We start from the raw sequence: 15,975 nt of genomic DNA on the forward strand, positions 1-15,975 counted from the left end.
AGTTATTATAATCTATAATAGAATATAGATAATAGTTTAACATATAGGTAAAAAATTAATATAAGTTCTAAATTTATAACTATATAAGCACGTGACAAGTATTCATGACTGTTTAATACATAGGCTTAATAAGTAGTTAATTACTAATAATTAGGAACTCTTCTGTTTGATTTAGTCATTTAGGATAATAGTTTTAAAGCATAATTCTGACATAGCATATAGGTTTAGATTTGAAAAAAAAATATTTTAAAATAAATTTGAAATAAAATTTATACATCTCAAAAGTAAACATTTCATAGGTTCTTAATATACACATAGATTGGATATGCAAATATAAAGTGAATATAAAGCAATTGTCAAGAAAATAATAAAAAAATCGTAAATCTAAATAATTTACATAGCTTTGTATAATTTAGATAATTCATCAATCATACACATCACACATTTTTTCTTTGGTTTTAGGATTTTCATATTAAAATAGTTCTGATTTTGGGAATTTTTAAGTATACGAGTGGACCATATGTTTAAAAAATTAGATGTTTTTTTTTTTATTTAAAAATTATTTTGGACGGATACAAAATTTTTTTTTTCAAGTATAAATCTTTCTTACTTTAAATTATTAAGCAGATGAATTTTTGAAAATGTTGATTTATCTAATTGTAAATCGAAATTAAAATTAGTAATTTGTTGAATTATTTGCCTTTGTGTAAGAATACTGGGTCCTAAGTGGGTTCATAAAAGTTGGTTTAGTAGATACTACACTAAATATTACATAAATGTATATTTTTGTAAAATAATAAGATTATTAAGAGCTAATAATTCATAGTATAGTTACATACATTTTATAATTACTCATAAAGTAAATGTTTTTTGTTTGAATCTAAATTAAAAAAAAAAAAAAAAAAAAAAATGTACTGCTTAAACATTTAAAGTAAAAATAAAAAAATAAAAATATGGTGCACATTTGAATAAAATACTTGGTATCATCATACTCCTGAAATATACAAAGTATACACAATTCAAATTTTTTAAATACATGGAACTTACCTCAATTAAAGTATACTTGTTACTTTATGAATGTACTGTTACTATTTGAACAATATATTTACGCGTATAATATTTAAATTAGATACAAATATACAATATAAATAAGAATAATAATGTTATTCGAAAGCAATATAGTTCTCTGATTAAGAAAAATTAATTGAAGATCACTGCATTCTTTCTGGATTATCGATTCGGCGAGGTGCACAGATAGACCTATCTCATCATTTGCTCCTTACATCTTCCATTGACCCTATTGGCAAGTGTTATGTGTACGAAATGTCGAAACGTTCTTGTGACGAGAAGTTGCAGAGAGCAGTAACAAATTTATTATTACATGTATAGAGTGTCTGAACAACAAGCTATCTAAAAACATCGCATATAATAAACAATATAGGTACTATCTATAGAGTATAAATTTTAAAATCTTCTCGAAAACCACTTTACGTGGTGTTCGGGGACGTTCCGTGCACATTATAAAATCGTTTTTTTGCGTGCGTATAAAAATATTATTGTTAATAATTATTGTAGGATTAAGAGTTTTCGACGTTTTCGGGTAGCAGGCGGTCGATCCCGATTTGTTCAGCTTCGACGACGGTGTCGGGCAACTTGATGTTTTTGCTTTCCGGAAGAGTCATGGTAATCGCGGCTGCCAAAAGCGCCGTCGTACCAAATACGAACATGTTCACGTAATTGCCAAAGTATTCAGCCTGAAAATTTTTTTTTAAGTCGGTAAAAAATCGAAGCAAATCGCAAAAAAAAAAACCATATAAGGTATGTTATTTATACAGATTACATATATTAAGATGAACCTATAATGTCTCTCCTGTATATTATATTATGATACCTTGATTTTTTTTTTTTTACTTATTTTGATTGCAGGTACTTTTCCGTGATATTTCTCACTTATTATGATTATTTATTAAATAATAAATTACGACCGAAAAATGCTCAATTACAAATAAAAGAAAGTTTTCACATAATTAATATTAGTATTTATTACAAAAAATATGCATAAAATATTATTGAATATGTGTTTACGAATTTCTAAATGGTAGGATAAAAAATTTAAAAAAGTGAGCAAGCAGATAAGTGCAATAATACTATACACAGTAAGCGTCGAATGTCCTTCGTCATTGAATAAATCACTGTAATGGATTTATTGAATTTTAATTTAATGATAAATCATTATATAGGTACTCGTACGAAAAACTGAGTGGAGACCGTTTGTGAGACTAAATATTATATTATAATATAGTGCATTTTACATACCAGCAACGTAGTCTGTGGTGCCAACATGGATCCAATCCGACCAATCATAGAGCACACGGATAATAGGGTTGCTCGCATCCTAGTTGGAAATATCTCCACGGTCAACAAGTAAATTATGCAAAACGCGATGGATATTGCGAGTTTATTAATCAGGAATATTAATAACTTTATCAAAAGTAATGCTGTTTTGAATAAAAAATAATGACCGTTATCAAAAATGACAATATAGCTTATAATAATAATATATATAGGTATTGTAAATATCATAAATATTTTAACGTTCAGAAGTAATAGTAGTTAAAAATAATAAAATATATAAAAATCGAAAATCTAAAATATTCAATTATTTAAAATTTAAAAATAAATAAAAATTAAAAAATAGGTAATATTTTACAAATTTGATAAATATACGCAATAGCAGAATGTATTTTAGATTCATCATTTTAAATAATTGATTTTCAGCTAGGTTTTCTATAAATCGATAGCATATGTATAGATTAATATGCAATTGCTTTAAATTTTGAGTCTAGTTTTAATATGTATATAGTTTTAAGTAATCACTTTAAAATAGTTAGATTTTTATTTTTGATATTTTACTTGGTTATTAAAATTCATTACATATCGATAGATTTAAAATTATTTGGTTCGAAATAATCACTACAAATTATAATTTTGAAGATATTACTTATACCAGAAACATTATAGTATTAAACATTTATACAATAAATATAGAAACAATAATTATTTTAAGTTCTTAAGTAACTATTAAGAGCCCGTTTCACTACATGAAATATTGTCATCCAGTACTTCATGTGAAAATGTGCAATTGAAAATTACGGAATAATTGCTCATAATCTTGCTCATTGAACATTTTTTACTCGATAGCCATAACCCTATTTATAAATATTTATGATATGGTACACATCATTGCATTATAATATGCAATAAGTAGTTTAAACCCAGTCGATGTAGAATGCAAACCTAAGTTTTACCAAGTAAAATATTATTTTTGATAGAAATAATTAGGAATCAAGTAGATTGCTTTATTATTTGTTTAAGTACGGTGTATGTAATTTATTGTGAATTGCAATTAAGTATAACACAGGAGGTGAGAACTTTTAACTTAGATATACTTACATTCTGGCACTGAGTTGTATAGGACACTGGACAAACCGCTCAAGACAAACATACAGGACAACGACATTTTTCGGGACATCCTTTCCATAATCAACCAATTCAACAAGCAGGCCGGTATTTCTACGAATGAGGCCAACGAGAAGTTCAGATACTTGTCCCCTGCAATGTCAGTTGCGCATATTGTCAGCCCGTAGTACACTAACGTTATCGCTATCCTGCGTAAGTAAAAATAATATAATTTATCTGTAATGACTGCGCTATCCTACCTAGTTATTATTATGATATTATTATATGATCCAAATATAAGAAAGTTATATGCAAAATGTATATTAATATTTTAAGATTCATCTTTATTTAAATTCCATAATTTCATAAGCATATACGCATTGAGTTAAAAAGGTGAATGGGTACTGCCTACGATACAGTTGGTGTCGTGTAGATTAATGCAATGGATGTGTTAAATTTTAAAATTAATACATCATTGTATCTGAAAAACGATTCTGAGTGAAAACGATCTATCAGTCTGTATCAATAAGCATATTTTATGATGATATGTTTTAGATATTGCAATTAAAGTAATTTATTTTACTATTAGTTTACGGAAGGTTAATTTAATGAAAAAAATATTGCATTAATTATGTTATTTATATTATTCATAGGTATTCAATATTAAAATAATAATATTTATTTATATTATATTATTATATTATTGTTACAAGATTTTAAGTCAATACTAAATTACCGTAAAACAGTGTAAATACATAATATATAATATCTCAAAATTAATTTACTCATTTTAAAAATTTCAATATGTTTAATAAAATTTATAACGTAAGTAAAAGTTTTAAATTCTTATGAATAATTGTTTTGAATTTAAAAAACATAATTAACTTTCATCGTAAAAATATGTAACTATCGTTCAAATTCGAACTTCAAATGTCTATAAAAATAATTATTGTGTTCATATATTTTTAAAATTTTTTGGTTTCAGCATGAAATACTTATTAGAAATTTTGTTAGTCAAAATCTAAAATAATAATTTATTGAGTTTGTTTTTAATATTGTTATTTTGATTAGTTTATAGTTATAGAAATACATAAGATATTAATAAATGCTTGATTAGCATGTTTGTTATTTGCGTATACAACTATCTGACCTATTTAATAGTATATTATTATGTGACATAGTTAAAGTCTGTAAATTGACTATAAATATTATTAAGTAAAATAATCAGTAGAATTTTTAGTTACATTTATCTTATAATTTATTAATGTATGGTTATAGTTTATGAATGTATAAAATAATATGCTGCTGACTAATGGTCTGAATTAAATTTTAAATATTAAATTAAAGACTTGTTGATTAACACAAAGTAAAATAAATTTTAATAGTTAATTGTTTATCTTATGTTTGAATAAAGTGAGAAAGAAATTTGTATTTGTTGTAACATTTTGTGTAGAAAATGGTAACGTATACATATTACCATGTGTGATTTTTAGAGAATATGTTTCATGCGAGACCCTTTTAAAAGAGTGCGTTATGATTGTGTATGAAACTTCTTTATCATCATAATTATGTACGTTGTACCTACTCAAACTTAGTGCGACATTGACCTTGTTCACAATTATTATGAACATTTGTAAAAATACTTAATTTAAGAAATAATCGTTTACCTTTGATAAAGTTTCATAAACGTTATTGTGATCATTATTTCTAGTGCCAACAGTTTTGAGGACTGGTTATTGATACTAAGGTTTTAATTTATAATTTTCACTTTTATTGTACTATATATATAGTAATTTTTAATTTATATTACAGTAAATTTTTATATAAATATTCATAACGGAGAGAAATGTTTGATACGAACATTTTTTTATTTAGAAATATTTAAAATAATTAGCGATTTTCAATAGTTAATAATATTTTTACAAATTTTTAGGAGGGAACCTTTGCGAGGTTAGTTTAAGAAATTTTCTAATGAAAAGTTATATTTTTTTACAATCCTAATGTGAAGAATTTTTTTGGAGTATTTTGATACTTAAAAATCGAAACTTAATCATTTTTATTTTTTATGAGTTAATATTTAAAGTCTAGATGAGTGAAGTGGAATAGTACAGGGATATCACACATAATTTTCCATTTATTTAAACTTTAAATACTTATAACTCATAAATTTCTTTTCTAAATTTGATAAATTCTTGTCCGATTCTTATGTATCGAAATACTCTCAAAAGTTATCTTCACATTATAGTTGCAAAAAAAGTTTAGGTTTCCATTTGAGTTTCTTAAGTTGTCCCCTAAAGTCCTTCTAAAATACTGTAAAAAATATAATAATTACTTATCATTTGAAATATATATTATTAAATTTAAAAAAAACTTGTATTATTTTTTTTTTCATTATAAATATTTTATATTTATGTGGTAAAATGATTATAACATACATTTTGTATTACTCTACGTATATATTTTTTATTTGATCATATTATTGTTATATTTTAGTAGTTTTAATTATTAGAATTATTTAAAAATATAATTTAAACTTGATTGAACAATATAATTAATAGAAACATATATTTTTCACTTAACATCTTAACAGTTGAGATACTATTTTTATTCAAAAATACTACTATTGGTATTAATACTGAATAATAACTAGTATACTATAGTACATTGGCAATATTACACTAATTTTCGAACGCAATCGTTTATCATCAAAATAAATATATAAAACCAGAATCACAAAAATTAATATTGACTGTATAGTCAATATTTCTTAAGCAATCATGATTATTCAATTATTTTTCAAAAAAGATAATTTAAAAAATAGTTTAAAATGTATTATTTATATTTAGTGAAATATTTGGAAATAACTTTATATTTAATCTTACCACACAAGTGAACATCTGATCAATCTACATAACATTGTTGGAGAGCCGATTACATCTTTTAAAATACTGACGTATTTTGCGTCGTTTTCGTCATTATAATTGATCGTCTGTGAAAAATATTCTTAATGCATTTTTCTTATTACACATAAATGCTCTTGAGAAATTTAGTAACTTGGTAGGTAATTATTTTTTAATTTACAATCAGATTCATTAAAAAATTTTCACAAATAGTCAGCTACGTTCATCACAAATAGGCAAAGATTAGTAAAATTATTATTTAATGTGTATGAATGTATCTACATAGTTTATTCATAATATTTAAATTTCAAAATTATTAGGTACCTCCATTTGTGTGTTTGAAGGTAGTACAGGTAAAGACTTTTTATTAATACCCGCTATTCTCTTGAGCACATTGATTACTCTGTCATGTTTGCCTTGCATTTCCAACCATCTCATTGATTCTTCCATAAGCCTTTACATAAGAAAATAACAGCAATATATTTAAGTTTAACAAAATTAATCTCAAGATAATAACCAAAAGTATGATAAGAACAGTAATCCCGGGATGTTGGCTATTTGTAACAAAAGCCTCCAGTCTTTCACTAGACTGGCGATAAAAGCCACGAGTATTGCACCAATTGGATAAAAACATTCCAGAATCGAATAGTATAGTACTCGGTGATTAGGAAGCACCAACTCCATAGCTATTATTAAAAACACATTTAATTTATAAATAGGTATCTAAAAAAAAATACAAACTAATACACATATAAATAGTATAATTGTAAGATATTATGTGATTACATATTTATATATTTTATTAGAAGTGTGAAAAATTAAGTAGCTTAATTATATTTCAGAACCTTTTTGATGCCATAAAAGATTAAAACTCATATTTTTGAACCCCGACTTTCCGTTTTTTTTTTTTTTATCGTTAGGTTAACATAATTTAACTATCTATAAATTGTGTCTTAACTCTTAAACTCTTAAGTGTGTTTTTTTTTGTGTGAGTCAAATAGCTTAGACTATTTGAAAATTAATTTATCAATTAGCAAACTATCAATGTTTTTTTCAAACATATTTTAAATTGCAAGGTATTATTAAAACAAATAGGTATATTATATTAAAACATTTTTACGTACAAGGTACAAAGTACAAAGTAATATCTATTTCTATGAAATATGATTATAATTTAAAGTGTTAAATAATAAGGTCCAATTACTTCTATAGAAAAATGACTACATTAAACAGTCTAGCCCACAATCAATATGTACAATAATTTTATTAAATTACTGTTTGGTTATATAATGGTTATGGTTTATAAAGTTCTGATTTTTAATTTTAAGAACAAAAAAAACACTATAGACAATTTAAACACTACCTATTTATTAATCGACATGTACAATTATTTAATTAATTGCAAATATGTCATACAAAGCAAAAAAAGTCATTGAGCTATTTTTTATACGTAAACATATTCTATACAAATCCCTCCTCCCAGAAAACTTTGGTCGTAGTAATTTTTTGCAATCGGGTCAAAACGCATTACAGTAACGAAAAATAGTTTCGTTAAATAATTTCAATGGAAACCAAACCTTAGTTATGAATATTGTAAAAAAAACAAACAGAATGTATATAATTTTTTAAAGAAATTATTCTTAACTGCATAAAAGATAAATTATTACTTTTTAACATATGTATGTTTTTGGACTAGATATAGCATATTTTTTTATTTTTTTTACTCAATTCCTTACATTTAGACCACACTCACTGTTATAATAATTATTTTTTAGTCAGAGTTTTCATGAAGTTACCCTAGTAATTGAATATTAATATAATTACGTTACTATGTTAACCTAATATTATATATACAAAAATTATAAATCGTATAACACTACCTAATTCATTATTGCACGTTGAATGTTGTGGTTATTACATGTATGAGTATGTTTTAGACTAAATAGACTCAACTCAACTCAACTAAAAACCAATTACAATTAATTTAATGTACGTTTATGTTTGTCGAATATAAATACTTCACCGTTTATGTATATATTTATTATTTTTACGATAATTAAATATTATAAATAAAATACATTTTATAAGTGTGGTTATATTAATGAAGTTGACATAATATAACTTTTACGTAGTATACAGTAGAATTGGAAAACAGAAACGATGAAAAATTAGCAGCTTCAGAAAACCTATTCAAAAACGTGCTGCTTGATAATTTCTGTGCTACACGGAAAAACACTGAATCATTATAATATATGTCTTTTAATCTTTAAAATTATTATTTAAAAAAAAAAAATATATATATATCACAAAGTAACTATGATAATATAATATTATAATCATCGTTTGCTAAGAGTAACTTTACAAAAAAAACTTTAAACAAAAAATAGTATGTTTTATATATACTTCCCAACGGTGAACAGACAGATAATAATTTTAGTGATTGTATACATTTCATCAAACCAGTACATTCAATAAATTATCGATCTTATAAATTTTGTTCTTCTTCTATAATGAAAAGGTTTAGCTGTTTAAACAAAAGTTTTTCATTTTTACTAACTGTGTCAAGTGGAGAATTAACACCCAAGACAAAGAAAAATTTCAACATTCTTTTAAAGTTCTTCTGGATTGACTATGAGTTCTGACAAAACAAAAGTTACCGCTTTAGGTAGTATAATTATTGATACAATATTTTAACATGTTACATATGTTATAGAAAATTTACAATCTTAAATTATAGTCTCATATTTTACCTAATTGTAAATTTATAATATTTGGGTAAATAATCGTTGAAATGAATAATAAATAACTGTTTAAATTTTTCATACAATATATAATCTGTTTAATCCGTAAAGTGTTTAGATCATAAAACAAATTACCATAAATATTGATTGGCTCGCAACTTATTTCTTTTTTATAGATTTTAAATTTCAAATACCCACAGAGAATATTCTTACCTAATATGATCGTGACTGTATAAACACCACTGGAAATGATGGAAGACAACAATTCCAAAACCAAGAACATCTGGTAATTAACCGAAAACGATTGAATAATACATATTATGGCCGATGTAACAGCACAAAACACCATAGCGAATTTTCGACCAAACCTGAAAATTTCCGGCATAAATATATTACAACGATCAATATGAATATTAATGGTTTTTAGTATTATTATTTTTTTTTTTTTTATTTGTATAGGTAAACAATAACTAATAAGCAATAAGTTACTTTTTTAAGCTATAAGAAATACTGAGGTAATTATAGATTTATAGATATTAAGTTATTGTTGGTAAAAAAAAAGATGATTAGTATGGGTATTACACATTCTATTTATTATAATTCTGAATTGGATAGTAGACTCACTTGTCTGCGATTATTCCAGACACGGGTATGCCGATAAACTGACCTAAGTTGTTGACTGTGCCCACCATTGACAGCTTCCATTTATTTTCCTCGCACATAAGTTCAAACTATGCAATATACAATGTAAATAAAATACAGATTTATATTAAACATATATATAGTATACAAAGTTGCAGCCCGAATATACGATTAAACCACGTGTTACAATTATAATCGTATTATACAGACAAACTTAGAGGAAACAACGATGTAGGTATTGCTGATATTTTAATAAAACTGTTTTAGAAATCGATATATTGATTTTATTTATTGATATATTTTTGATTTACTTATGATTTAACTATAAAAATAATAAAAACTACGCATTTAAGACATTATAGTATTATTATCATTAAACTTGATTTTTTTTCTTTAGAATATTTTAAACGAAAATTGACAATGGCATTAGTGTACACTAAGTAGTCTAGTTACAACGCCGTGTAAACGTTAATAAAATCGTCGTTTCAGTATATTATCATAAAAAAATGGGATAATATATTAGGTATAGATGTCGCGGTGTATTATTTTTTTAAATTTATTTAATACAATTTTTTTTGGTTTCTAGGTGCACATTTTTGCTTCTGGATATAAGATTAAGATACGATTAGGATTAGATATGAACTAAGTTTTAGAGTTACAAATGTGATAGATTTGTCTGTAGATTGCTTACACATACACACATACACTACAAGCATTTTATTAGTATAATTATAATTGAATGATGTACAAATTATGTACCTCATTGCCGATGGTGTTCTCGTTATCTTCAAACACCCATCCGTCATGGCATAATTCTATTGTGTTATTGTCGAAGACATTTTGTAAACACTGCGAACTATTAGCCGGATTCCTGGAGTACCGCTTACATTTGTGCGGCAGTCCTGTGTTTTCCCGGTAAGGAGTAGTGAATCGCAACCATTCTGGTTCGTAAATTCTTTCAGCCGGATTCTGTGAGTCGCATCCCGGTATCGTGCACCTAAAGTAATAGGGAAGGAAGAATAGCTTATAAAACGTTTAACGCGAACCGCTGATCATTTAAGTACGGAGCCAATAACAATTTACAATATTTGTATTTTTTAAGTATAATATTATATTAAAATGAAAAATAAAATTAATATAAACAGTGAAGATACTCCAAATTATCAAAATAATATCCTAATATAAACTAATCGACAAAATTATGAAAATCAAAAATACAAAGCAAGTGTTTTATAAAAAATATTTAAAGTTCAATTTTTGACGAAAATTTTCGTCAAAATCATAAGCACTTTAAAATTTTTTTATAGTTAAAAATATATAAAGTATTCAATTTATAGCACGAGGTTGAAATTTTAATAGAAGTTTTAAATAGTAGTTTATTATAAAACCAAAAAATTGAATAATTTTTAAGTATATATTTTTTTTAAATATATAATTATTTTATTGTAATTTACGTAACGTAGAATTGAAACTTTTATGTTTGTTTTTATACATTAATATATTTACACAATTAATAGTTATTTGATAATATCAAGTTGTATATATATATATATATTATTAATTGTATAACAAAATATGATCTTATTAAACGATTTTAGAAAATACATAATTTATGAAAGCTACAATTTCATTTTTAACATGATATTAAAAAAAAAAATAAAATAAATAAAACTATATCTTAACAACATTAATATGAATTTATTTAATTTAATAATTTAAAAGAAATTAAATATTATTTGAAAACATTGCCAACCTATATTATAGTTTATTTAAAAAATCTTTAATCATTTTTATTATACCTAAATATTTGTTATTTTTTTCAGTAAAATTCTTTTCGTCGTATATGTAGGTTTAATGATTTAAAATAATAATATATTATTGAAATAAAATGTATACATTAACATAACATAGCTATGGCAATTTGTTGATATATTTTTTTATACGTACTATTCCAATTTTTCATAGTAGTTATCAAATCTCTTATTATTTGTTAGATAAGATACTGAGAATAATATAATCTAGGTTTCTGTTTGAATGAAATCAATTAAATTCCCTATAATAAGCGATTAATTAAGTATATGGTTAATTGGAACTCCCAAGGTTGTTATAAGTCCATTATTATATTGTCGAATCAGAGATCTCGGTAATTTTTTTTATCATAATTTCTAAATTTGATGATTCTTAATTATCAGTGACAATTATTTTTGTTGTGATGTATAAACAAAATAATGTTATTTCTCTCAAGAGGAAATTCTCATACTAATTATGTTTTTGCCAAAATGTGTCGATGATACGGTAGAACTATATAAGTGGTTATATTTAAGTGACAAGTTTAATTACATATTTTAATGAAATTGAATTATGAGTAGGTACTCGTTTTTAACGAGTAGATTAATTTCGTAATGTTTTTACTGAACTTAAATATTTACAATTTCCATACTTATAATTATATATATATAATATTGTCTCATATCTATTGAAGTTATTTTATATTATAATTTATTTTAATTACTGTATCAGTTTCTACACATTCATTAAAACTTTGACTTTTTAACGGAAACTTATTATATTGATTTCAAATTCTAAGTACTAACATTTTTCTGAAAATGTTTTAATTATAAAAATCTATGTTGAGATAGGAAAACTTTAGACTACTGAATTAATCTTGTAATGGTCATGTTAAATTTGCAATAAACGATTGATTCGGCTTCTATTTCAAAAAAATGTTTATAATTTATTTATATTACTATAAGTAGTGATTTTTCTATTAGTAATATGGTATAATTATAGCTGGTTAAAATTTATCTAGTTTTTAACAAAATTATGACATATTTTGTAATATAACAACATGTAATACATTAATTTTTTTTATAATTTTTATTAATCAACACCAATATGATTAAAAAATTGAAATAGGTTTGTGAAACACCTAAATAACTTAAAATTAGTATAAATTCATAGTCTAGGTACATAGAAAAATATAATATACGTTATGGTGAAAAGTTAAAAGTTTCTACGGTTATATAATAAATTTTCAGCTAATATAATCAAATTCAATCTGAAGTACCGCCTTTCAGACGCATCTAACACTGTTCCGTTTTGATTTTTCCATCGATTCACCATACATTTAATAAAAAAGAATTGTATTGAACATAAATCAAGCTATTAATTATGTATTAACAGTTTGATTAATATTCATATAAGTACATCTAATTATTATATGATGTGAAACTTTACTGTTATCTATATATTGATTATTGTCTTGGTCGTTAAAATATTAAATACATAAAAAAAATAACTAAAACAATTATTTTTCGTTTAAATATTTAATTTTGTGTCAAAATTTAATCTTCGAACACTTATAAAAAAAATGCATAAAATGTAATTTCTATTTATTGAATATCTATATGAAAAACTAATAAAGAACCGTGTATTACATTTTCAATATTTTTAATAGAAACACCATGATACCCTAAAAGTAATAGATAAATACCATGTTTAAAGTATCTTTAATTTGTTTTAATTTGAAGATTTATATCGAATTATTTTTATTAAATATTATAATTTAATAATATTTAAGTATGGTTGTGAAGGTTGAGTTAAGTTAAGAATACATTTAAAATAAAGGATATTAAAATATTATTGAGCATTTCCTGGAAAAGATGTCTGGCTTCACCTATGGTAAATAATAATGACATATTATATTTAGAGTAACAATATATCGATAAACACAAGATAGAAAGCGATTGTGTTGATATTTAAACGTGTATACAAGCGTTCAAGTACATATATCTACTTGTAAAACTACGTAGAAACTATATAAGTATGATTTAGATATTTACCCAATGTCATGTATTTTATACTACTCAATTTTAATGAGACGGTTATTGTGTCTTATTTTTATAGAACTTGAATATTAATGTACCTGAGACTGTTGTAACAATTTAGTGTGTTACACATTGATACCATTCCTGCAGTAGGTATCTATTAAACAATGGGAAAATGAGAAATTTCTAATTCTTTTATTGTAAATGTATTAAATGTAAAAAAGTCACCAAATAATTTAAGCATGATAAATTTAATATGAAAAAAATTAAAATTTTAAAAAGAAAATTAGGTTAACTCATTAAACAATACACATAAAGAGTTATAGTCTGCACAAAATTATCGTAGAATTCTGTATGAATTATTTTTTAATTACTCATTTTTTTTTCATAAAAATCAAAATTACAAATTTATATTTATTACTTATTTAAAAAACCCTATTTTTAAAATGTAAATACTAAGTTTATAATTTTTGTGTCTTTGGAACTAAATAGAAAAGTATTAGTACATTTCTAGAATATACATGATAACTGATATACATATATATATAAATTTAATATTACAATTATAACGATAAATATTTTCTAGACCAATAATAATTTTCGATTTTTTTTTTTTTGAATTCATTTATGTTTAAAAATAATATGATAAAATGCTTATTTGAAAATAGAAAATTTTAATTTAAAGGTTTTTATAAATTGTTCTATCACAATTAAAAAATTTCAAAAAAATTTAGTTACATTTTTTATAGACATTTAAAGTTTAAATCTTAACGAAATTAAATGTTTCGAAAAATATTATAATTTAAGTAAATTTTTAATAATTGGAAAAATATTATTCACAGGAAATCGAAATTTTTTGTCTTTTCCTATTATTATTACTAATTTATATAACAATAGTTAAAAATACTTAAATTTGTTTTTCGAAAAATATGTTTATAACGTATAGATGAAATGGTTACGGCTAACAAATCAGCTTATAAAGTAACGAACAGTTTATTTTTTTATCACTATTTTACCTGTATTTCAAATCACCGGCGGTGAAGATGTAGGTAACCGGCGACACGTTCGAATACATAATCATGAAGCCAAAAAGCACGCAACCTGCGAACTGGTAACGGCCCATTCCCACGGTGACGAGCACACTGTCGATGTTCATTGTTCTGATTTTCACCGAGAAACAAAGTAGTAATACGCTCAAAATGAAAAAAACTCCAAAGATAGAAAAAGTAGTTTTTGGATGAAGAAAACGTCGTATGAACGGTCGTGAACGATTAATAGATACGCATTTAATACACTATTCCTCTATAGTGTACAACAACGAATGCAGTAGTGTTTGAACTCGCGCGATAGCTACTGCTCGTGGTGGAACAGCAACAAGTGCGAACAAGTAGGTACTTATATGTATTATGTATAAGTTTATCATATTTATATATATACCCAAGTAGGTTTACACTTAACATCAAATCTGAACATAGTATATATTATTTACAATATATAATATATAATTAACATATATTATGAATTATGAGTATGATATCTCTATTTTTACGTACCTATACATATAATGATTGTCGAATAAATTTTTCGTGATTTGTGGCATTTGATTGAATAATATATTTTTTTTTAACATATATATAGGTATATATAATATGTTTATAAACGTAACCCAAAGATATTTCAAGATTTATCTTCTTATAGTTTTTAAATTCTACTTTTTAAGAATATAAATTGATCGTATTGACTTAAATTTGTAAATTCGATAAATAAGTACCACGAATACGAGACTACGATCGATCAGACTAAAAATATGACTTACATGTCAAAAAATTCCGTGTTAAATAAGTGTTTAGGTACATAACAAGGCACTGACCATAAATTATATTAACAACTACATTTTAGATTCTGAACGGAGAAATGAATGTATTGATTTTACAATGATGTGTCATTTTTCGTGTTTAAGTACACAATAAATTCTCGATAAAATGCTTTAATTTTCAACTTGGGGGGAGATTTTGAGTTACAAATTGGATTTAGTTTGTACTTAATAGAAGTTAAAATTATCGTAAAATCAAATTAATTTTTTATGAACATTTTATATACATAGGTTGATGGACCGTTTTCGCTCAGAATCATTATTCATACAAGATTTATACATATTATATTATTGAACTCGAGTTTAACACACCCATAATAGCAACCCATTCGATACCTAACGTTCAGCAAATTGGTACCCATTTGCCTACGTTTTTCCCTTGAGAACACAAAAATATATTGATCTAGAAAATATAAGTGTTCTAAACTACCAAACTACCTATTAAAATATACAATAATTGTATTACCAAAAATAGGGATTTTAATTTCTTAAGTGATCCATAATTGGTCGTATTCTATAATTTGTAAAATATC

General features: G+C 24.3%; 1 protein-coding gene across 1 annotated transcript; it reads right to left on the reverse strand.

Moving 5' to 3' along the window:
* Positions 1–923: 923 nt before the first annotated feature.
* On the reverse strand, positions 924–14,725 carry LOC112603300 (solute carrier family 22 member 5-like). Its single transcript, XM_025351807.1, has 10 exons — positions 14,586–14,725; positions 10,502–10,739; positions 9,725–9,831; positions 9,314–9,468; positions 6,877–7,045; positions 6,684–6,813; positions 6,342–6,448; positions 3,454–3,668; positions 2,317–2,498; positions 924–1,754 (listed from the first exon to the last, which is right to left on the reverse strand). The coding sequence occupies exons 1-10, from the start codon at positions 14,723–14,725 to the stop codon at positions 1,578–1,580; spliced, it is 1,620 nt and encodes a 539-aa protein (XP_025207592.1). The 3' UTR covers positions 924–1,577.
* Between the last annotated feature and the right edge of the window lie 1,250 nt (positions 14,726–15,975).

The sequence above is a fragment of the Melanaphis sacchari genome, unplaced genomic scaffold, assembly GCF_002803265.2.
Source record: "Melanaphis sacchari strain LSU unplaced genomic scaffold, SCAv2.0 Contig105_pilon_pilon, whole genome shotgun sequence".
Lineage (NCBI taxonomy): Eukaryota > Metazoa > Arthropoda > Insecta > Hemiptera > Aphididae > Melanaphis > Melanaphis sacchari.

Bases quoted from the DNA above. Each gene is read 5' to 3' on its own strand.
- LOC112603300 (XM_025351807.1), bottom strand. From the start codon at position 14,725: ATGAACATCGACAGTGTGCTCGTCACCGTGGGAATGGGCCGTTACCAG. The intron at 3,669-6,341 runs GTAAGATTAAAT...TTACTTACGCAG, and splicing joins ATCAGATGTTCACTTGTGTG to GATAGCGATAACGTTAGTGT. The intron at 2,499-3,453 runs GTAAGTATATCT...TATTCAAAACAG, and splicing joins ATACAACTCAGTGCCAGAAT to CATTACTTTTGATAAAGTTA.